This window comes from Coturnix japonica, chromosome 12 (genome assembly GCF_001577835.2).
Source record: "Coturnix japonica isolate 7356 chromosome 12, Coturnix japonica 2.1, whole genome shotgun sequence".
NCBI classification, from domain to species: Eukaryota; Metazoa; Chordata; class Aves; order Galliformes; family Phasianidae; genus Coturnix; species Coturnix japonica.
Window position 1 is genome coordinate 10,615,784 of NC_029527.1, and position 22,914 is coordinate 10,638,697.

General features: G+C 50.7%; 2 protein-coding genes and 1 long non-coding RNA gene across 20 annotated transcripts in view; 1 reads left to right on the forward strand and 2 right to left on the reverse strand.

Annotated features, from left to right (window-relative positions):
- On the reverse strand, positions 1–4,559 carry FEZF2 (FEZ family zinc finger 2). The gene is made up of 5 exons (XM_015875156.2): positions 3,508–4,559; positions 2,336–3,186; positions 2,121–2,255; positions 1,886–2,018; positions 1–1,504 (listed from the first exon to the last, which is right to left on the reverse strand). Exons 2-5 carry the CDS (start codon positions 3,128–3,130, stop codon positions 1,236–1,238), a joined length of 1,332 nt encoding a protein of 443 aa, XP_015730642.1. The 5' UTR covers positions 3,131–3,186; positions 3,508–4,559; the 3' UTR covers positions 1–1,235.
- A 323-nt stretch (positions 4,560–4,882) lies between these two features.
- LOC116654027 lies at positions 4,883–15,066 on the forward strand. Its single transcript, XR_004308838.1, has 3 exons — positions 4,883–7,174; positions 13,642–13,741; positions 15,056–15,066. It is a non-coding gene; the product is annotated as an uncharacterized LOC116654027 (long non-coding RNA).
- The window catches only part of CADPS (calcium dependent secretion activator), a 168,919-nt gene continuing 159,984 nt past the window's right edge, over positions 13,980–22,914 (reverse strand). For all 18 annotated transcript variants that reach the window (XM_015875155.1, XM_032447316.1, XM_015875147.1 and 15 more), the window contains 2 exons: positions 16,813–16,917; positions 13,980–15,310 (listed from right to left, as the gene is read on the reverse strand). In XM_015875155.1, coding sequence (XP_015730641.1) covers positions 15,131–15,310; positions 16,813–16,917 — 285 coding nt within the window. In that variant the 3' untranslated portion in view covers positions 13,980–15,130. The remainder of the gene's footprint in view (positions 15,311–16,812; positions 16,918–22,914) is intronic.

Sequence of the window (22,914 nt, forward strand, 5' to 3'; positions counted from 1 at the left end):
TCTCCCAAAAAGTCTTTTAAATCAAATTCTCCCCCGATCTTTTCCCCGCTACCAGCATCAATGCTCATCGCTCTCCGCGCCTCACTCTCTCCAAACCATCAAAGCGATCGTTTTGGCATCGAAAAAAAAAACCCAAAATTCGAGTGAGGATGAGCTCAGTCCCGGGGACTCGGAGCGCCGCTCCCGGCACCGCATCCCGCAAAGGCGCAGCACGGGGTCACCTCCCGGCCCCGCTCTCGGCGCAGAGCTGTGCTCGCCTTCGCCTCCCTCCTTTTAATCGCTCCATTAAGCGGGGAAAGGTGAACTCCCCATCGCGGCGTCCCCAGGCATTCGGGTGTCGCGCTCGTTCCCCGCTTCATTGGCGAACCCGGCCCGAGCGGCACGCAGAGATCAGCCTCGTTTCTCCGCTAGAATAATATTGTTCCTAACGACGTGGCCGGAATAGACACTCGCATATTAAAAGTAGGGAAAGGGGGGAGCTGAGAAAGGAATATTTAGTGTAATCCAAGTGCTTGATTATCCGTATTCTGATCAAAAAGAGTTTCTGAGGCCTGCTGGGAGTGATTAGATTAATGTAATGCGGTTTGAAGGGTCTGTGTTTTCTCTCTTAATTTGGGTCATTACTCGGAAAGCGAGCGTGAGATCACTTCATCTGCATGCGGGGAGCGGCACCGAGGAGCGGCCGAATAGCGCCGGAACGAGAGCGGCACCGGAAAGCTGCGGGCACCGGAAAACTGCGGGCCCCCTCCGAGCCCCTCTCCCGGGGGCGGCCCCGCCCGGCCCCCTCCTGCCCTGCAGCCCTCACTCGGGCTCCTCCGGGCCCCGCACACCGCATCCCTATGGGGCCGGGCAGTGCCGCTCCGCCCGGCTCAGGGCCGGAGTGGGAAATGAGACACCTACGAAGGGCCGGTTTATTGTCCCATGATAGATTATATATATATAATATATATATATTCCTCACTTATTCGAGCGTACATTTAAAATGGAGATTTACAGACACGTATAAAGAGCGCTGTCCTGGCTGGAGGGGGGGGGGGAAGGGAGGGGGGCAGCCGGCCCGGCCCCTCTTGGCCCGCAGCACCGTTAAATAGGATTCCTCTTATATACAGCTGCAGCTCGGGGTCGCTTGCTACCGACGGCTGAGCTCGTTGGGGAAGAGACAGAGAAGCGAAGGCTGCAGTTGGGATGGATAGCGGCGGTCCGGGAGCTGTGCCGGCCATTAGCTGTGCTGGCCCTTAGCTCTGCCCGCTGCGCGTTGGGTCCCGGGGCGGTGGAGGAGGAGGAGGAGCACTGGAAACGCTGTCGTGCAACTTTCGGACGTGCTTCTTTAAATCAAAGTTTCTGCAAAATCCTTTGCCGCAAGTGACGCACGTGAAGGGCTTCTTGTCGTTGTGGGTGTGCATGTGGAAAGTCAAGTTATAGATCTGGTGGAAAGCCTTGTTGCAGATATTGCACTTGAATTGCTTCTCTCCGCTGTGGGTCAGCTTGTGGTTCTTGTAGTTGCCTGCGAGGGAGGAGGAAGGTGGGAAGGGGGGTTACCGAGGGTGCCAGGTGAGGGGGGCAGGAAGTGAACCCCTGAGCCCCGTCCTGCTGTCAGAGCTGCTCCGCGTCATCGCCGGGGCACAAATGAGGGCAGGGTCAGCCCGGTGACCCGCGACAAATGAAGAGCGCCCGGGATTAGGCCCGCGGCCCCGCACCTCTCATTTAAAAAGCATTTCGGGAGCCCCGGCAGCGGTCCCCGCGCTGCGGCCGGGCTTAGGAGAGTAATTGGGAGAGGCGGCGGTGGGTCGGCCCCGCACCCCCCGTTCCCGCAGCCGGGCAGGGCCCGTTAAATCCCCGCTAATGATGACGGAGCCCCCCCCCGACCCGGCCCGGCCCTGCTCACCTTTCTGGTGGAAGCCCTTGCCGCAGAACTCGCAGACGAAGGGTTTGTAGCCGGCGTGGATGCGGATGTGGGTGTTGAGCGTGGAGCTCCTGTTGAACGCCTTCCCGCACTGGTTGCACTTGTGGGGCTTCTCCTGGGGAAGGGAGGGGGGGGTGGAGGGGAAACGAGAGGCCCGTTAGGGGCTGCGGGAGGAAGCCGCCCCCTACCCCATTCCGCCCCTCACCTTCCCACCTACCTGCGTGTGAATGATTTTGTGCCGGCACAGGGTGCTGGCTTGGCGGAAGCCCTTCCCGCAGACCTTACACACGAACGGCCGAGCCCCCGTGTGCACCGGCATGTGCCGGGTGAGGTTGTAGTGCGCGTTGAACACCTGCGAGGAAGCAGCGGTGAGACGCGGCGGGGCCGCTCCCGCACGCTCCGGCCGGTCCCGCAGCCCCGTTCCCCCCTTACCTTGCCGCACACCTCGCAGGTGAAGTTCTTGGGTTTGCCCTCCGCCGTTCCGCCGCCGCCCCCCCCCAGCTTCGCGTGGCCCTTGGGGGGGCCGCCGCGCTCCGCTGCCGCCGCCTCCTTCATCACCTGGTCCAGGTGACCCGGTAGCCGCTCCTTGTGCGCGAAGGGCGGCGGCGGGGGCAGCTTCTCGGCCGCCAGCCCCGCCAGCTTGGCGTTCTCCAGCAGGAAAAGCTTCTGGTGAGCCGAGAGTCCCCCCGGCGGCGGGGGACCCAGGAGGCCGGCGGGGAAGAGCTGTCCGTGCAGCAGGTCGGCCGGGTGGTAGGCGGCATCCAGGTAGTTGAAGTAATAGAGGGAGCGGGGGGCTGCCGGCACCGCTCCCGCCTGGTGGATGACCTGCGGCTTGATGAGCCGCCCGCTGGGCTGGCCCAGGGCGAGCTCTGCCTTGCAGCACACGCCGCAGTTGGCTTTGCAGAGCCCCCCGGCGCCCCGCAGGCCGCTCTTCCACAGCTCCGAGTAGTTGAGGAGAGTCTTGGAGGGCACCTCGTAGCCCAGCGGAGGGATGGGGATCACGCAGGGCAGCGGCGAGCACAGGCTGAGCGGCTTCTTGCCCGCCTCCGGCTCCGGCCCCGGGCCGCTGTGCCGCTGCTCGAAGGCTGCTTTGGGCTCCGACGTCTTGGCCATGATGCGCTCGATGGAGAAGGCCAGGCTCTTGGACGGGTTAGCGGCGGCGGCCCGGCCGTCGTGCCGGGGGCAGGGGGAAGGCATGACCGTCTCCAGCGACCCCGAGCTCGCCATGGCTCTGCGCCGTGCGGGAACTTGGGCTGAGCGGCCGCTCGCTCCTGCGCTCGGCTCTGCATTCCAGAAAAGCCAGGAGACAAATCAATTTAATAAGCACCTTGTTCTCTTCCCCCCCCACACACTTACCCCCCCTCCCCCCCCACCGGCACCCCCTCTCTATTTACATTCAAATGAACATATCCAAGAACAATGGCACGTAGGGTACCAGATTACTGCTCATTAAGCGGAACACGCTAAAGTAACATGCGAGCTAGACCTTGTTAGTATTTAAAAGGGGGGTGTGTGGGGGGGGAAAGACAGAAGAAGCTCCCCCAGCCCCTGCCGCCCTGCCCAGCCACACCGACGGGGCGCGGAGCTGCCTCGGTACCCCTTACCTTAGCCCGGTTCCGACGAGACGCATCCAAGCAGCGCGGTGCGGCCGCAGTCACATTTTGATAGCAAACATCTTCCCGAGCGTCAGCTCACCGCCTCGTACATTTAAAGCTGACATCACATGAAGTCACTTGGAGCACGATGACATGGGGATGCCACCATGGATCTTCCCCGAGCCCAGGCGCCGGGCTGGAGCGCGGTGGGTTGGGGCAGGGAGAGGAAGAGAACCCCCCCCCTCCTCCACGCACGATTTCCTTCCAGTTTAAGACGCTCAAATCGCTCGTGTGCGAGCTGGGTTTTTTTTCCCCCTCTCTCTCTCTCTCTCCCTTCTTAAAAAGCAACTTGCAAAGCAGAGGAATCGTTTTGCATGTGGCAAATTAGAAGGCAAGTGCGATTCACAAGTTGGGTGGAAAAGAGTGCTCCAGTTCTCGCTGGGGTTATAGAGGAGCCGCTCGGAGTGAGCGTGAGGATTTTTTGCTTTTTATTTTATTTATTTATTTTTTTAAAGAAGGGGGAGAATGATTTTTTTTTCCCCTACAGCGACTACCACGCAACCGTGCTCGAGTTATTTTGGCAACCCATCTGCAATCAGCTCCGTTGCAACCGAGCTGGAAGATAATTAATAAATTGTCACTTATCTGCGAGCCTCCCCAGCATGTATAAATTAATAGCCAACCCATTAATTAGGACGGTGTATTAATGTTAATTAAACTAAGTTTAATTCCACTCCCCCCCCCCCACCTCCTCGCAGAGTGGCTGGTGATTAGCCTTAAATAAACGCGGAGGGGGTCGACTCCGGGGTTGGGTTTGTGCTGCTTTAAGAAAAAAAAAGAGAGAAGAAAAAAAGGGAAAAGTAAAAAGGGGCAAAAGAGAAAAGCGGCCGAGCGCTGCGAACGGGAGCTTTGCAAACGCTCACTCCGAGAGACGCCCGCATCCCTGGGCGTGCAAGCGGGTGCATCTCCCTTTCCCTTTTAATCATTTTCTTGCCCCCCTCCCGCTCCCCCCTTTCCAAATGCACGACATTATTGCGGCCGGGTGCCGGGCTTCCTTCCTTCCCTTCTTCTCTAATTAGAAGGAGTTGGGGGCGGGAGGGGAGGGTTTGCAGAACGCGGCGGTGTGAGGAGCGGAGCTGGGGAGCCCACCTGGGGGAAGGGGCCCGGCCCTGGCGGACCCTCTCGGGGCCATTCAGCCCGAGCGATTCTCCCCCAGCGATTCACAGCGCTCCATTCTCTTTCACTGGGAGCCACTATAGCGCTGCGTGGAACCTGGTTTTGTGTGTTTCTAAAATAAAGGGGAGGATTAGCTGGGGGGAGGGATGGGGAGGGGGGGAGGTTGAGCGAGGGGTTTAGATTGAGCCTGGCTAAGGGTAAAGCAAGCAATGAAAAGACTCATATATATATATAAACTTATACATATATAAATATATATATATAATTTTTTTTTTCCGCCTCCCTCGCACTCCTAAGAAAGTTTGGAGGGATTCGGCAGTTTCGTGCGGCTCTGACAAAGCCGCGCCTCCTCTCCCCTCCGGGGCAGCTCGCTGGCGGCTGTTTGCAGTCGGCTTTTTCACCTGCGAACCACAACACGCTGCAGAAACAAACTTTGAAAGCGGAGGCGGCCCGTAGGCTCCCGGCGGGTGGAGCGGAGCGTTGTGCCCCGGGCTGGGGGGGGACCGCCGGCATCGAGGGGTCATCCCGCATCTGCAGCATCGGTTGTCGGCGTCCCCGGAGCCGACGTCCCTGCCCTAGCGGTTGTTGTAAGGGATGGAGAGAACCATCCCGCTTCTTGGGACGATCCGCTCCCGATGTTTGGCTGCGGGCGAGCCCCGAGCCGGGCGGCGGGCAGGAGGCGGCGGGGCTCCGCTCGCTGCCGGGGCTCGTCGGCTTCAGCAAAGTATTTAATTAGCCTCCACAAACTTCTTTTCCTCGCCTGCAGATTATACTGAGTGGAGGGTTGGGAACTATTTTACACCTTGCCACTCACATGTTAATTAATCTCTATCTAACCCTAATTGCAGTTTATTCAAGCACCGCTCAACAGCTCACCCACACAATAAACACTGGGGCTGCTTTTATCCATATTACTCCCCGCTCACACGTTGAGTAATTAACTCCAGTACCAACTAATAGTGCAAACAAATATTTTCTGTAAACGAGATGATTTCGGGCAGGATAAAAGAGGGCTGCGGAGCCGAGGCCGGGAGCTCTCTGCCAGCTTCTCCTCGCCGCCCTCGCCCTTCCCGGGCCGTCGTTCCCCGTTGCTCTCCGGTCCGTCCCCCCAGCTCTCCGCTACGCACCCCGCCCTGCTCGGGGCAGCGGGACCCGCAGGCCTCGGGGCTCCCCGGGAGCGAGGAGCCGCGGCGGGGACCCTGAGCGACAGCCCCGGGGCCGCCTCCTTCCCACGGCCCCGGAGGAAGCCCCAACGGAGCCCCCGCGGAGACCGGGGCCGGCCCGGGCCGTACCTCTGCGACGTGCCCGGGTGCCGCATGCCTTGTGCGGCCGGGCTTTGGGATCGCGGTTAAGACCCAAGCATCGAAGCTCAGTATTTTAATTGAAATCGCGGGTTTAGGCACAGCTGGAGGCTGTCTCTATCGATTCGACTTCTGCTGTTCCGGCAAGCGTATTAAAAATGACTGACTTTGATACAGCTGCCCCAGTCACGGTGCCCTGCCCACCGCCGCGCCTTCGTCCTCTGCACGGCGAGCTCCGGCCGGTGTCAGCGGCTCTGGGGGGCCGGGAAGGGCCGCACGGTGGCTGGGATGTGGGGTTCAAGCCTCGTTCTGCCTCTCCGTGCCGGCTGCTCCACGTCGGAGGCTTCATCCCTCACCCCGACGTTAGGAGGAGAGAAATGGTTTGAGGGGGTTTGTTTGGTTGTTGTTGTTTTTTTCCCTCTGGGAATGCGCCCCGCAAAGCCGTTCACAACGCACGTGTTTATTTACAGTTATTATTTACGTTTATTATTGTTATTATTATTATTTTTATTTCTGTGTTTGCCTCTCGAGAAAAAACGACTCCCGGTGCCCGGCCAGACAGAGCGGCCCGACTCCGTGCCCAAACCTCTAAGCCTTTCCTCCCCTTTTTAACCCAACGCCAGTTTTCACGCTGGGAGCAGCCTCACCCCGCAGCCCCGGCCCCAAAAGCTCGTCGGGCTCTGACATCGAAATCCACCAGCCGTGTCCCCACCGCCTTCAGCAACCGAACGAAGGGATCGCGTCCCACCGCCCCCGACGGCCGCCCGGCATCCCGCGGTCCGACCCCTCCTGTACGGCCGCGTTCTGCTCCACTGGGAGATAACCTGGGATCCTCCTCGTTATTTAACGTGGCAGCTGCTTAAACTCCGCAGCGGAAGCTGCCCGAAGTTGTTAGTGTTACGTTTTGATGGCTTTCAGAAATGGTGGCTTTGATTCCTGCTCTGCATTGCTTTAGGTGTGTATATACACATAAGTGTACGTATGTTTTCAATGCTTCTTTCTTTTTTGACTTTTATTTTTTAATAGCAGAAGGTGAAAGGCACCCCTCTGAGCTGCCAGCCTAGGCAATTAGAACAGAATCATCGGATCCTAGATTACCCCGAGGTGCAAGGAGCACTGAGTCCAACTCCAGGCCCCACATGGGATTGCCCCAGTCGCCGTGGCTCAGCACCGTGCCCAACCTCCCTGAACTCCAGCAGGTTGGTGCTGTGCCCAGTGCCCTGAGCAGCCTGTTCCATGCCCACTGCCCTCTGATACAGAGCCTTCCCTTGATTCCTGCCTGATCTTCCCCTGACGCAGCTCCATGCAGTTCCCTCAGGCCCTGCTGCTGTCTCCAGAGAGCGGAGCTCAGCTCCAGCTCTCCCTGCAGCCATGAGGGGGCTGCAGGCTGCCACAAGACCCCCCCCCTCAGCCCCTTCTTCTCTGGGCTGAGTGAACCAAAGGACCTCAGCCACTCATACAGTCTTACCTCCAGGCCCTTCTCCATCTCTGTAGCCCTCCACTGGGCTTTCTGTGATTGTTTGATGTTCTTATTTTGTGGTGCCCAAATGATGCATGGTGATCAAGGTGAGGCCACTCCATGCAGAGCAGTCTTTTAAAACCCGCTCAGGGTCCAAATCTGCTCCTGCTGTCATCACCTTATTTTCGCTACCAGGTGAAGCCCATGTTGTGCGCACAGGGCCATATTCCTACTCAAGAGTCACCTTGCCCATGTAGGTTAGATTTATAGTCACTTTGTTGTTGTTTTTTTGACATACCTTTGCCTATTAAATGTATTGATCCTTGATCTTTTCTTCCTCTTTATCCATCTATAGAACCTTTGCTTTTTTACATCATCATTTTGTGGTACAATGGATAAAGATTACCATGTGGATCGCTCCGAATTACTTTTGCTCTTTTTCTTCATTCCAATCAGGGTAGAAAATGTTCCTACTGTGGTATAGTTGTGCTCTGACAAAGTTGGTCAGTTTTCAGCTTTTCACAGCTAAGTTTTGGGATTATTCCTGTACTCTCTCTGCAAAATGCAGTCTGTCAGGGAAGATCTTTGGAAAGGTAAATTTATCTGTAGTTTCAGAGCTATGGCACATCTTTGCTGTCAGTGCAAGATGTGAAGCTCAAGGAAAAGCTGAGGAGTAGCTAGTAAAAGATCCTTGAATATGAGGATTTATGGAAAATTAGTCCAAGCATTCGTTCTGTGAAATCATACGGCCAGCTCTTGGTTCTCAATTAGGATGGGGCTACCTTTGCCAGTCAAGAGGCAGCTTCTGACGTGGCTCCATGGCTTTGTGGTTCCATATCTCTGCATCTTTGTGGCTTTGAGACTTTGTGGCTTTGAGACTTGGTGGCTTTGTGCCAGATGTAGCAGTGCAGGGCCAAGGGTGGTGCTGGGCTGCAGGGGAGCAGGGCTGTGGTGCTGCTCTCTGAGCAGTGCAGCAGCTGTAGCCTCCAGGCGCTGCCCAGGGATGGCCCAAGGTGTTTATCTGGAATTCCTTTTGCAGTGCTTGGAGACAGACTCTTTTAGGACAAATTAGTGAGACACCAATGGGGATATGCAGAGAACAAAGGCTGAGATGGGTGTGGATGCACTTTTACCTGTTTGACTGCTTGCCCTTTTGCAACTCAGCGTAGTGTAACTGGGTTTTGGGGCTTGAGTGGGTCCCAGAGCAAGCAGAATGGGATTTTGGGAGCACAGCGGCTGGTTGCCTTTGGCAGTGATGGCACAGAAGCACTGGTATTTTTAACCTGTATCTAATTGGAGGAGCTGGTACCTGACCTGCTCCTCAATCTGCGGCAGCCCCAGTGCAGAGTGATTGGTAAGACACCATGGCACCAACTGCATGTAGACTACCCTGATGGCAATCAGAGCGGCTTATGTAATTCTAAAAATGGCACCTCCCCACTTGCCACATCCCTTTCTGTGCATGCTGAGAGTCCTGCAGAGCTGCCAAACAGAAGCAGTTGAATGAACTCCTTTCTCTGCTCATTCCTCCTTCCGTAGCTCAGGGAGTGTGAGCCAGAACCTATTCTAGTTTGCTGTCAACAGGAATGGTTACAAACGGCTCAATCCCGACCGGGCTCTGTGCCCCAAACGCTGCTGTGAGGAGTGGTAGCACCGTGGGTGAAGGTCCCTCTGCTGGACTGCTGTCCTCCAGGAGTCAGTGGCATCTTCCCCATGCCAGGAGCTCACCTGGCCAACAAGGGAAGGAAGAAGATGCCATAGGGTGGTGGCCACCCTTACTGCTCCAAAGAGTCATTCCCACATTTGCAGTAGTGGGTCAATGCTCTGTTTCATCTCTGAAAACTGAAACTGAAACATGTCCCTTCCCAGTGTTTTGAAATGTGGTACTTTTTCATTCTGAAAGAGTGGGAGCTTTAAAATTTTCTTTTTCTTCTTTTTTTTTTTTTCTTTTTTTTTTTTTCCCCTTATTTGCTATTTAGGATAAAAGGTGGGAGGAAGTAGAGAAGAAGAATATAATGGGGGGATGGCCTTGTTCTCACTTTCCTACTGAAAACATCTCAGGAAAAAGGAGCAAGAAGCAGCGAGAATGGGTAGAAGCCCACTCCTGTTTTGTGTTTCCATTCCTTCCCCTTTTCACTTGAAAGAAGGATGGCCAAAAAAAAAAGAGATAAGTGGGACAACCCCCACGTGTTCTGAATGATTCCCTTCTTAATGAGGGAGAAAAACATCTCATTTTCAAAATTCCGTGCTTTTCAAAGGCAAAAAAACCCAAAGCAATTGGAGGGAGAACCTTTCCAAAGCCAATTACAGCTGCCATTTCTGCAGTCATTTTTCAGCTCCCCACTCAGTGTTGTCCGACTGGCTGTACTGTGGGTCATGTTGGTCAATATCTACATTTGCCTTTGCTTAGGCTGATGGTAGCTGGGAGGTGGAGCTGTTGCTTTGCAACCCTTTGCATCAAGGATCTCTTTTTGTGTCTGTGTGATTTCAGCCCTGCAGGATGTGAGCTGAAAGAACCACTGAAATGTCCCCCCAGCAGCTCAAAATGGAGCTCCAGACCTGCTCATTGCAGGGAAGAACTTCAGTGTGTGGCCTGAGTATTCCCCAAATGCTCAAGAACACCCACAAATTCCATGAGAATGCCCAGTAGTTTATTTGTTTGATTTAATTATGAGCCAAGGTTGTGATTATGGAGTTGGGGGTGGCGGTGGGGCTAGTGATGCTGAATGTAGAGGAACATGGGTGAGCCATCAGCTGTGTGGCACCGAGAGCTGCTCTAGCTCCTAGCACAATGCAGAGCATCACAGTGCCCGGGGGATCTCAGACTTCTGGTGCCCACATCCCACAGCCAGAATGGCTCATCCCTCCCTACTGGCTGGTTCCACTGAAGGCAGGTGTGTCACAGTGAGCTTTAGCCACCCATCAGCGGTCCCTTCCCATTCCCTTTGGGCTGTGTGCTGGCTGGCTGTGTCCCTGTTGAAGGTGGCTGTGGCTCTTGTGCCCTATGGGAGGCTCTGACAGCCTGGACCGGACCCCTGGGATCAGCTGAACACAGTCCTAAGCAGGACAGCTTTTGTTCCCCCCCAGCTGTCGCGTCCTCCAGGATCTGCAACAAGTCCTCTCTGCTCAGACCCCTCTTGTCGGTCCCCAATCTGATCTGACCACCTGGTTTGTTTTTGAATCGAGCACTCGAGTCATAACATTTCTGTTTATTTCAACAACTGTATTCCTTGCATAGGAAATGAGCCAAGATGGTCTAAGGCGGGGAGAGCAAAGCATGTCGTGGTTGTAATTGCTTTTGCTCTCCCAATATCAAATTTTATAGTATAATCAAAATCTTTTTCTATTTTTTTTTTTTTTTACTGCTGGACTCTGTTATTGACTTAATCTTCTTAAGTGCTCCTATTATTCCAGTGATTTCATCGTTGCATGTTGATTTTAATCTTTTGATCTCCATATTAGCTACCGCCTGCAACTAATTTGTTGCTCAGTGTTTTTCTTTGTTTTGACCTGTGAGGCATTTTCCTCATGGCACACAACTCTGCTGGCAGATTGCATATAATCTCTGCACTTTTTTTCTCCCATATTTTGCATAGTTACAACAAATACAGATTTACAACTTGCAATGGAATATATATCTTGTAGAACAGCTGAAGAAAATAGCACTCTGTGTTCAGCTCAGGAACCTCCGTGCACTTGGATAAAGGGAACACCGCTGAATGCAGCTCAATGGAGAGAGGTGACACACCGGCTTTATAGCCACACAAGTTCACAGTTGTAATCATAACTACTCTTGTAATTCAGTAATTGTAACTTATGCAGAGTCAGGCATCAGATAGGTCCTGAAGGCATTAAGAGGAAGGAGGCTGAGCTTTGTGGGTGGTGTGGGGGACTCTCCTCAGCTTGACATGGAGGTGGCCGTGTTGGATCGTGGCACCATGGAGAAGTTTTCTGAGCAAAAACTGGTGATGACAGTCATAGTGTTGAACTTCACTAAGTGTGGAGGGTGGAATGTAGCTGCGTAGCATTCTGCTTGGCCATTCTATCAGTGCTTTTATCCTTTGTGGTTTAACCTGTGCTGATTTACTGAGGGCTTTGTTTGCTTTGGCATTTTTTTTTTTTTTCCTTAAAGCTTAGAGGAGCAATTTTTGCCTTAGGTTTGCTGTGACTTTTTAAAAAAGAACCCAGACTGAACACTGACAAAATCATCCTTGCTTTGCTGCGTGCCTATTTCTGCTTCTGAAACCAAATTGTCTTCTAATATTTTTGACGTTTTGGTCACTGGAAAGGCAGGAAAGCAATTTCTAAGATGCCTTTGGGCCAAGAGACATGCTTTACAGCAGAGGGGAAAGAATCTGTTAGTTGCTGAAATATAAAACAAATTGGATGAACAGCTGCTGACACTTGTCAGTCAAATAGTTGATAGCATTTTCAGTCTCCATGCCACATGCTTTGAGTAAGTCTGTCAAAGGATATTTTCGCTGGACTTCTCTGTAAATATGAGAGAAGTTTTGGCCTGATCTATCATTTAAAATTTTGCTGGCAGAGGAATGAAGTTTTCCTCTTTCCCCAAAACTGATTGACATAACTGTACTGGCAGATTCTTCATCGAGGTGCAGTTGTACTGGCAGAAAGTCCTTTGACTGTTGGATCTTGTTCTGTCGCAGCGATGGGTTGAAGTGAAACAAGCAGCAGACCTTTGCATTTCCTAGCTGGGTTTGCCAGAGCGCTCCCATCCATCAGCAAAGCCTTATTAGGTGCTGCCCAAGCTGCAGATTTGCCTTACAGAAGCCAGAGGCCAAACCAAAGCATAGTGCTGGCCATGGGGGGCTTTAAGCCCAGGCTTACACTGTTCAGACAACACCAACCCAGTTTGGATGCTTCCTTGTTGTGGCCGTGTGATTAAGCCTCCCATATTCTCAGGGTTATTGCAGAGTCTCTGAGCTGTTGTGCTGGGGTTTGAGGACATGTGAAAAGCTGTCACAGGATCCTTTCTGATGACAGAAACCCAGAGACGTGTCCATCACCGTCGTCTCCGGGAAGCACCTATGTGGAGTGATGCACAGCAGGGAGCAGCTCCTGAAGGCTGCACCCACGCTCTTCATTCAAAAAACCGAGCAGGGCTCACTGTTTTTAAAGGTGGCAGGTGGAAGTGGGCTGTGTTTTCACCCAGTGAATATTTCATGTATTAAAAAAATAGGGGGGGGGGGGACCTGTTCCAGAGCAGAACCAAGCTGCTTCTCTCACTCTGCTCTGTGTGACTGGGAGTGGAGCTGCAAGTTTGGATCTTCCCTGGTGCTTTTTGCTACTGCTCTGTTGACCACCCCAAGTAAGGTCTTCCCATTGCCTCCTCTTGGAGCTGAAGCCATTCATAGTATTATCTGGGGCAGGAGAAGAAAAGAAAGAGGAGGACATGAGTGTGCATACGCAAAAGGAACTTGGCTTGAGGCGGGCTTCAGAGCGTGCTTCAAGGCTCTGAGCATAGAGAGGTCAGGACAGAATCTTAGAATAATTAAGGTTGGGAAAGACCTCTAAGATCACATAGTCCAACCACCAACTCATCACTGCTGTGTCCACTAAATCATGTCCCTAACAATAGATAGATAGATATGTCTGTAAGGCTGTAGTCCCCAAGGTACTTCTCCCCTCTGTCTGCACTGTGGGCAAAAATCATTAAGTGATCTGTTGGGTCACAGTAGGGGTTCATAGCTTCTCTACAATAGTGCATCACATGGCTTATCACGTGCAAGTGCTGCTAACTGTGCATGGCCAACATCCACTAGGAGCAAAGAGCCCACTGATGTCCCTGTCCCAAGGAGGTGATGCACACAGCTCACCGTGGGCAGGTGGGTGTTGGATGTGTCAGGCATGGTGATCCAGGTGGGGCAGCAGATAACCTCCAGAGCTTTGGGTAAACTCTACTACTGGAGAAGAAGGACCCAAAACCCAGCACTGTAGGGCACCGCGGCCTCAATTGGGACCCAGCAACATCCATCTCTTCCCATTGTCTGGGGTGTGTCTGTGACTCCTGGGCACTGGAAGATGCTTTGGTTTGATGCTTCCTTATGCCAGGCAGGATGCTCTCCAGCATATTCCCACTGTTTATTTGTGGGTGGTGAATTCGTGTCCTCATTCCCCAGGTTGTCACCTTTGAGGGTGAAGGACATCAGCTCTATTGCTTCTCTCTTGTCTGCTTTTCAATTCCAGCTGGGAGTCTGCCTGTGTGTCCTGTGTTTGTAAATGCCCTGCAGGCTGCTGCCATTGGCTTCTTTAGGAGAAGATACAGACTGAAGCCTATTTGTGTGAGGTAAGTGTTGGGCAAGGCTAATGACCGTGTAATTGTGTGGGCTGTACCACAGCAGACCATCAATTAGACATCCAAAGACAGGTGACAGGGTGCAGTGTGCAGATAATGGTGGAAACAACCGGGGTGGTGACAGTCAAAATGCCCGCGTACCTTGGGAATACGCAGCGTGGTCCCACCCTGACCTGTGGGAATAAACTGGGAAACCATCTTCTAAATTAATAAACTGTAAAAACACCCATGAGAAAAGAAAACGCCTTTATTCTGAGAGGTGGGGGCTCTTACATCTCAGCTTATGTTATTTCTTTTTTATTTCTTTTCTAAGGCAGACATAAAAAGACTCCATAATTTATTCTTAGGACATCTGAATAGTTATTTATTGAGAAGCCACAGTTCTCACACTTTTACAACTGTCGGCTTGTATAAGGCAAAAAAAGCAAGATGGATTATCACTATTTTACACAGAAAGAAAAGCTCTGGAAGGGGGGACTGATGGACATGCAGTTACTGCTCAAAATGCAATGTACATGACATATATAAAACCCATTGTTAAACAGAGGAGTTGTAAATTATGGTTACAACCTACTGAAATAAATATTCAATATATTGTTATAAACACATTTGTATAGTCTAAGGTTGTAATTAAAGTTGTCTTTGTACATAGACGGTTATTTGAGATTTAAACAAAAGTGTAACATTTAGAGGAGCAAATGTCAACATAAAGCAACTGCTTTGGACTTGTAATGTGGCATGATATATCCATAATGATAGGATTAATCTGGTGTGGCAATTAGAATGACTAATCCTTTGGGATGTAGCCTTCATGGAGTTAACTGCATATTGAAGGGAAGAGCCTGGGATATTAACAGGGATGCAGAATGATTCAAACGGCTGTCGGGGTTTGTTTGTTTTCTGGTTTTTAAACGAACAGAGAGAACAAAAAAAAATCATTCGTAATCGCCTCATTTTTCTTTTAAAAACAAAGCTGGTTTTGTAATTTATTTATTAATTTTAAGCAGTTGGCATCCACAGAAGAGAAACAAAGAAATGAAAGGACTCGATTCACTCATCTTCACAACAATTTACCATCAATGTATATACAGTACGTTAATGAAGCATTGTTTAATTATAACAGGGACACACCTAGTATGTTTTCTATGTAGTTTTCCATTAACAGTATTAAACAATGGTGCTCCATATTGCTTATGAACATACAGATATGAAATCAGGAAACCAATGAATCGAAGAGAGGTGCTAACCTTATTACCACACAGCTAACATGGCATTTGTATTGGTAAACTTCTCATGGGCATTTAGAGCTGACAGAAGAATTCCTAATGTGGCTAACTGAGTTATGGACGAGGTACATGCACGGACGTCGGGACAGCTGCCCTAGTCGTCCTCTTCGTCCTCCTCATCGCTGTCCTTCATGGTGATCCCCTGCAGCCCTCCGCCCTCGCTGACCGACGCCGTGGCCTCCTCTACTGTCAGCCGGTTCCGAATGGTCTCGTAGGTTTTGCTGTTCAAGGTGGAATCCAGCACGCCTTGCAATCGGAAATCCCGGTATGTTTTCTGAAGAGGAGAGAGGTGTGAGGGGAGGAGGAGACAGCACAGAGCTCAGGCTGCCCTTGGCTCCCCAGCTTTGCCACAGGAGTGAGCCCCCCATGTTCCCGTGTCCCCATGCTTTGGGGCCACCTGTCTAAGAGGCTGGGATGGAGGTTTCCATAAGGCACATCTAAAAGCATGTAGAAGCAGTACAGTACTCAGTACAGTACAGTACAGTACTCAGAGCAACTGTCCTGGCTTCCAGATGCATTCAGCTGCCCATAATTATTATAAAGTTATTTTTCTTCACAACACTTACTGCCCACAGCTGCAGATGTGATTACATGCTCCTGGATTGCTCTGCATTAAGTAATCTTGCCTACAATACTGAGTTTAAATAAGCTAAATCCAGGATACTAGAGAAAACTGTTCATACACAAAGATAAGCACACGGCACGCATTCCTCAATCTCTCTTCACCTTATCCCGAAGCTGGAGTTGCATTTCCACAGTCAGCTGTACTTCCCTCATTACTGTGGTTAATTTCCTTGCATTTCTATCTATGTTTTAAAACTTCTTGACCCTGTGAGATAAAACTCTGGCCCCTGAGTGCCATTCATTATGCTCTGTGCTCTGCGTGGAAACTATTTCCTACTATGCACTTAAGTCCTTGGATGTGTTGTAGTTGCTTCTGAGAGCAATATTGGTATAAATAAAGCACAAGGAAGAAAGCCTTCCTCAGCCAGCTGACAAGGAGAAGTCATTTGCCTGTGCTGTTGTTTTCAGTTGCGAAAAGCACACTAATACTGCTCAGTTTGAATTTATTCATGCCTTCAATGTGTTCACTGCACACAAGACCATAAACATTATAAAATACTAGACAAAAAAAAAGCATTAGACAGAACCTAAAATGATCAAAAATATATTTACCCCCTTCTGTGATCTTATTATTTTATGTAAACCACTGTGATTTCACACTGAAATAATTATCCTTAGCCCAAGACACACACGTACACACACACGTGCACTCCAAGAAAAACAACGTTACTTTCAGGGTATGTTATCTCACCTTTGGGATCTCTTAAGAGTTGATTATGTACACCCATTGTAAAAGAAACAGCTTCAATTAGCTATGAGAACAATCCTCATTTGCATTCTGACGATAATCACAAGCCATAGGCAGGCTTGTGTGTTTCTAGGAAAACAGTGTTAAAAGAGGTTGGGTTGGATTTAACCCATGAGAGCACCAGAGAGCAGCGGCGTCAGTGTGCTTTTTGTACAGGTAGGGCTGAATTGCACTGTTTTCCCTCTTCTCATGCAAGCGGCTACTCTGAGCTTGCTTCCACTCAAGTTGTGCATGCATGTGCACTTCAAGCTCCTGCTTATCCATCTGATAAACTTCTTCATTTTATGCATCTGAACGAAGGGCTGCATTTTCTACCTGCCACCGCTTCCCTATCAGAACTCACTGCGCACACACACGCGTCCCTTTCAGCAGCAAGGCGCTCACGAAAGCACAGCAGGTGTTACCTTCACTATCCTAATGAGCGTTTTCAGCTGGTAGATGTGCAGCTGCAGGTCCATGCGGTCCGTCAGCCAGGTGCAGACGACGTTCATGGAGCTGGTGTACCATTGCTGCAAGAGAGACAGCATTTCTCCAGCACCCGCGCCCTGCAAGCGAGCACGCAGCGGGACCAACCTTCCCCACCGCCAGCCCGTTAATGGGATGTGACAGACTTCTGGGGGAGACAGGCACCCTCTTTTACACAGATTTTCCATGCACGAGCTTTTAACTTGGAGTAACAACCACAGCAAATCTCACTTGCGGGGGCAGCGGCCACCAGCAACGCCGTGCGGTTTCTGTAATCCTATTTTGCCATTGACTTGACTTGGCAGCAGTGGTGGGAGTTTGGCCCGGTCCGGTTTTTAACCCATTCCCTGCCCCAGCGAGCACAGCCCTGCCTTTAGGACCACACTCAGGTACTTACCGCTCACATGTCGCCTTGAGCAGCCCTGGGGAGCTGCAGGGCAAGGGTGGGATGGTGCAGGCATCTATGGGAGCAGCGCAGGAAATGCTTTGGTTTTGGCCTCACAGTTAAGAAAGATGGCAAAGCAGCAAGCAAATGAGCTTGCTTCAAGCTGCTGAGCTTGCAGGGCCCCTCCAAGGGCAGAAATTTTGCTGTCTGCCTGTGAGAAAGGCTTGCGGCTGCGTGGCAGCAGCCTGCCAGCCCTGCAGTGCAGGATGCAGCTCAGTGCCCCACACAGCAGGGCTGGCACAGCCCTTGAGAGGCACAGAAGCTGGGCCAGGTGTGATGAGGACCACAGCACCTCTCTGTGTGCTCATCACCACAGATGGTTCCCAAACGGGCTGCACCCAGGGACCATCACAGCTCTGTGTGCACAGCAGCCGTCCTCTTGTTTACTCTTAGACATGCATGGATCAAAACCCTGTACTGCAGCACTGTGGGAATTTATCGAGAACCAGCTAAAGAGGGAAAAAAAAACATAGATCAAATTATAAAAATCCCAATCGATCCCCATTCAAGTTAGTTGGCAACGAAGCCTCTTCCTAACTAACCTAAAGCCTCGCATCAGTTTGACTCAGGCATTATTTCCTCCCATCACTGCACCTTTTCCTCACTGTCAGTGTCTGCATGCCACGTGCAAGAGCTGATGCAAGGCTGAGCACAGCAAATAAAAGCTAGAAGAGCACAATGCAGCCAAAATGAGGGCTTGGGTTATCAAACCAGAAGACAACACACTCAGTAGCTGCCATCCCCCACCAGGACCCGGCATCCTGCATGGGGAAGAGATTTCCCTCTTTATGGTATTTCTTGAGTTGGACTCGTTGATCCTTAATGGGTCCCTTCCAACTTGGGCTATTCTATGATTGATGGCATAGCGCTTAGACTGTGCCTCATCAGCTCAGAGCTGTACAGTGTAGGAACTGTTGCCTTGTCTGTACACGGAGCTGAATATATCGTAATAGTGAAAAAAAAAACAGCATTAACCTCCTATTGCCACAAACACTGTTCTAACAGTACTTCTATTTCTACAGCATCTCTTAATAAAATGGAGGAAATAAAGGGATGGAAGAGCCACCAAAGATATGCCAAGTGGTGATTTCCTGCTGGGCCAGCTTGGGGCTGAGACTTCTGTTGGCTCTTCATCTCCAGGATGGGGACCTGGCAAGCGCTGAGAGCACGAATGAAGCTAATTTGGAGAGGAAAGAGGGAGCTCTGTCGGCTGTGGCTGGCTGTCCCTAAGGTCCCGGTGCCAGATGGGGCCTCAGTTGTGACATGCAGCTCCGTGCAGCCCTGGAACGGGACAGAGGCAGGTCCTGCCATGTCTGTCCTGTGCCACACACACCTGCACAGATGGGGAACAGAACTGAATCCCACCCCATGGGGGCTCAGCCTCGCACACTGCTCAGCGGCATGAAAGGAGCTCTCCTCAGAGCTGAGTTACTCCAAAGATTTTCTGCCTTGTGAAAAAAAGACAAAGTGTAATTCATTGATCTTGATACACAAAACCGTCACGTCACTTCATAGAGCACGCACCAACTGCTGAATTTAAGCCCTGCATATTCATAAAAATAAGTTAGCCCATAAATTAAATGTTCCCTTTAGCTATCACTAGTGTTAATGCGCTACAAGACGCACAAGCCCTCTGATTCATGACTAACCCTCCAAAGAGGATAACATTTGCATATGATTATATTATTAGAAAAAACACAACAACAACAAAGCCAAATGCTCCATAATGGGAACGAGATCATTTCAGACAAAAGAGTGCAACACCGGTGGGCTCTGATGTCCTCCTGGACATGGGGCTCCTTGGGGCTTGTCCCTATGCATGAGGTGCAGAAGGCACAGCCCAAACGTGCCCTTCCCAGGGGGCTGCAATGCGTTCCCAGGCACCAAAGTATAAACGTGTTTCTCAGAACTCATTCTGGCTTTTAAAAAGTGATGCTTCTATGAGTCCACAGAGCCCAGCTTCAACCCACAGCCACCCGCCTTGTTACAGATGGTATTTGCCATCCCTACAGATAACCTGCACTCAGCCCAAGGGGCACAGGGTGAGGGATGGCTCCTGGGTAACAGCAGAGGAAATGCAAACAAATGCCCTTAGGATGGCACCAGAGCCTGGTCACAGCCAGCAGATGTCCCATTTGCACAGCCAGGAACATAACCCTGCTTTGGGGTTGGCCCCTCCTGTTCACAGCAGCCCTTACAGCCAGGTGCATCGCGGCAGCTGGGACGCTCCAGGCCAACAGCAGAAGCAGTGCAGGGCTGTGAGCACTGCTCTGTGCATCCCAACCTGCCCCAGCCATCGGATCGCTGTTTTTTTTTTCTCCTTCTTTTTGGAATGCAAATGCATGATCAATAAGTTGCCGAAATAGCGAGCTTGTCTCTGAATATATAAATGGCAAAAATTGATATGAATAAATCTGCAAGTAGCACACTGAGTGTGGCACATTTCATCAAGGAAAGGAAAAAAAAGAACCCCGTGCTGGGCTCCTGCTTTCCGGGAGGTGGTGTCATTACACATAGCCGGGAACATCTGCAAACCCCCGTTCTCTTTGGTGCGAGCTGAATGGAAGCATGACCTCCTGTTCCTTGCCATGAACCTTGAGTTCACACTCATATTTTACATGTTACAGGAAGCCGCAGCTCACCCCAGGGGTGCGGCAAACAGAATCTCGTAAGCCAGATGCAACACTGCTTCTTAAGGCACCTGAAGGAGCTGTATTCTTCATTCAAAAGCTTACATACTAGTAGCTTAAGGTCACTTCAGCTTTTGTAAAGAGCGGGACAAAACCAGGAATGCTTATAGGGCTGGGCTGTCAGCAGGGTAGCAGAGGGATTACAAGGAACCTGTGACTCTGCCTCTTTCTGCCTTTACTGGTAGTTTTTTTGTGTGTGAACAAGTGCCATACAACAGATTGAGGCTGGTATAAAGGCCTGGGACTGTGCAAGAGCACCCCGCTGAGCCTCAGCTGTGCTTGCAATTAGCAATAGGCATGAAATGATTATTGTTGTGGTGGCTGATGGCAATCTGAAGTGACAAGTTTTATGGGGGAAGTTGTAGTGGGGATGTTCAGCAAGTTTCTGCAAACCATTAATCGAAGGCTGCAACACAGCGTAGTCAAAGCTATTTTATGTCATTGCAAAGGTCTCACAAGGATGCTGAAAGAATATTTTTCTGCTCCCAGTGCCTCGGAATGGAGTTTTTCTAGGTCAGGGATTCTTTACTGCCCTATTTAGTGTCAAAAATACCCATTTGCCTCAAATTAGCAGAAAGCTTGTAGTTAAGGGCTAGAGATTAGGCATACAAAATTACTCAGCAGGTGACTGCTGGGTGGATTTGGGGGTTGAGAAGTCTTTAAAACTGACTACGAGACATTATATACTTCCGACAAAAGAACATAGTAATCCTACCTGCTTGCTTTAACCACTGTTGTTTGTCTATTATTATGTGCTTTAATGCTCATAAGAGCAAAACTACTGGTGATACTACTCAATTACCATAGTAACTCTCCCCTATGACCTCTCATTTCAGTACTTGCTTTCCAACCAGAACCAATCCAAGCAGGGCAAATCTATTTAAAACTGTGACACACACAGCACAAGGAAACCCCGAACGCCGGCTGGCTCCTCTCTTTGTCTGAGACACCGGCTTGTTTTGCAATGCTGAAAGGCAGCTTTGAAATGAAGCCTTGAATTCAAGGTGTTCCAGGGGTACGGCAAGGGGAGGAGAGAGCGATGCTGGGTCTTATTTCCCCAAGGAAGATCAATTCTGCTCTCAAAGCAACTGGATCAGCCAGGAAAAAATAATATATAGATTAGAAATTCCCAACTCCTTCCCCTTGTGCCTTCTCCTTCATCCATCCCATAGGCCAGCAGCTCAGCTGACTTACAGCTGACAGTCCACGACAGCTGATCAACTGTGTGCACCCACAGCCCAGGCTGCTCAATGGCAGCAGTGGAAGGACCACACATGTCCCTCTGGGCTTGTGTGACTACTGGGCCATTCCTCTCCATCCTTCTTCAGTGGCTTTTTGGCTGTTGGTCCCACTCAGTCACTGCAATGCTAAAAACTTGGTGATGACAGCAAGCAAGAAGTGCAGAGACTCGCAGCCAACAGAGTTTCCTACTCTTTTCTTTATAAAAGGAAAGTTTCTGGGAAGCTGTAACACACACTGCAGTGAAGACAACCTGGGTTTGAGAACCTGCTCCAAAACCTGCTGCGATGCTGCCAGGATGGAGCGGTGGCTGGTCCAACACTCTGCCCTGTCCCAGCCCTGCACTAACAGGGTTGGAGAGCTGGTGCCACCAGCATGGCCCCGCGCACATAGCTGTCATCCTCCCACATTGGCTCAAGGATGGCACAGATAGAACACTGACCTGCCCACACAGCAGTCTCCAGTACATTTGTTCATAAACTTCACTGTCCCATCCCTGGAGGTGCTCAAGGCCATGAATGTGGCCCTAGGCAGTCTAAGCTGGTGAGGGGCAGCCAGCCCATGGCACAGGGTTGGAGCTGGGTGGGTTTTAATTTCCCTTCCAACCCAATCCATTCCATGATCCTGTGATTCTCTTCTCTCTACTCAACAAAAGTCATTCTCTGTGCATCGTCGCATGCTGTTGGCAAGGGGACCCCTCTACCCACTCCTCCAGGCCAACGTTTTGCCCACAGACCCTCCTCCAGCACAGAGAATCAAATTCACCCTGTCTCAGAGCATCCTGGCTTTGAGGCCACAGGCAGCACCACAAACAAAGGGGTGGCAGTGCTGCCACGCAGTTCCACCACATCATGCAAGACCAAGGCTTGGGGACCCTGCAGGATGCTGTGGGTGCACCCAGAACCCCAGAGCAGAGCTGTTGGCTTGGCACGGCCGTGGGGCCACGAGCACACAGCCAACAGAAACCACGCAATGAGTTAATATCGCAGGCATTGATCAGCTAGTCTTACAATTAATGCTTCAATTAAAAAAAAAAAAAAAAAAGAAAGAAAAAAAAAGCTCCCCCTTTTTTATTCAACAGAATAAGAAATTAAACACTTGTGGGCTCATTCTAAAGAATGAATGAAATTGAATAAGCTACCTAGCACTTGAGATTCCCAGCGAGTGCTTGAATAGAGCAAACCTCCTGAGTTGAATGGATTGCCTTTTGGGACCAATTTGTCTCTTTTCACTCTTTATTCCTCCTTTTTTGCTGACAGATGTACAAAGGCGGAACTGCGCTGTGCAGCTTAGCTACATGCACCCACAGCAGCTGTCACTTTTGTCGAGCAAGTTAATCAAGCAAATGCCACCATATCCCACTTTCTATAAGGAACAACATGTTATAGACAGTAGTCTTGGGAGACGGGGAGGGAGAGAGACTTTATTTTAACTTTGAGGAGCTGGGATTTTTTTTTTCCCCCTCTGTGTTAAAAAAGGGAAGAAGGGGGGGAAAAAAAAAGCAGCCAAAGCCGGCAGCACAAGCTGACACTTTTGTTTCCCTGCAGAACAAATATTTAATATGATTTTAGCTCTAATTTGTACGGCAAGGAGGGCTGTCCGCTTTTAATTAAATTTAAGGGACCGATGGGACGCGGTTAGAAAAGGAATGGAAGCTTTTTGTTTGC

Coding starts and splice junctions, on each gene's coding strand:
- FEZF2 (XM_015875156.2), bottom strand. CDS start 3,130: ATGGCGAGCTCGGGGTCGCTGGAGACGGTCATGCCTTCCCCCTGCCCC. Junction 2,256..2,335: donor CCTGCGAGGTGTGCGGCAAG/GTAAGGGGGGAA, acceptor GCTTCCTCGCAG/GTGTTCAACGCGCACTACAA. Junction 1,505..1,885: donor CAAGGGCTTCCACCAGAAAG/GTGAGCAGGGCC, acceptor CCTCCCTCGCAG/GCAACTACAAGAACCACAAG.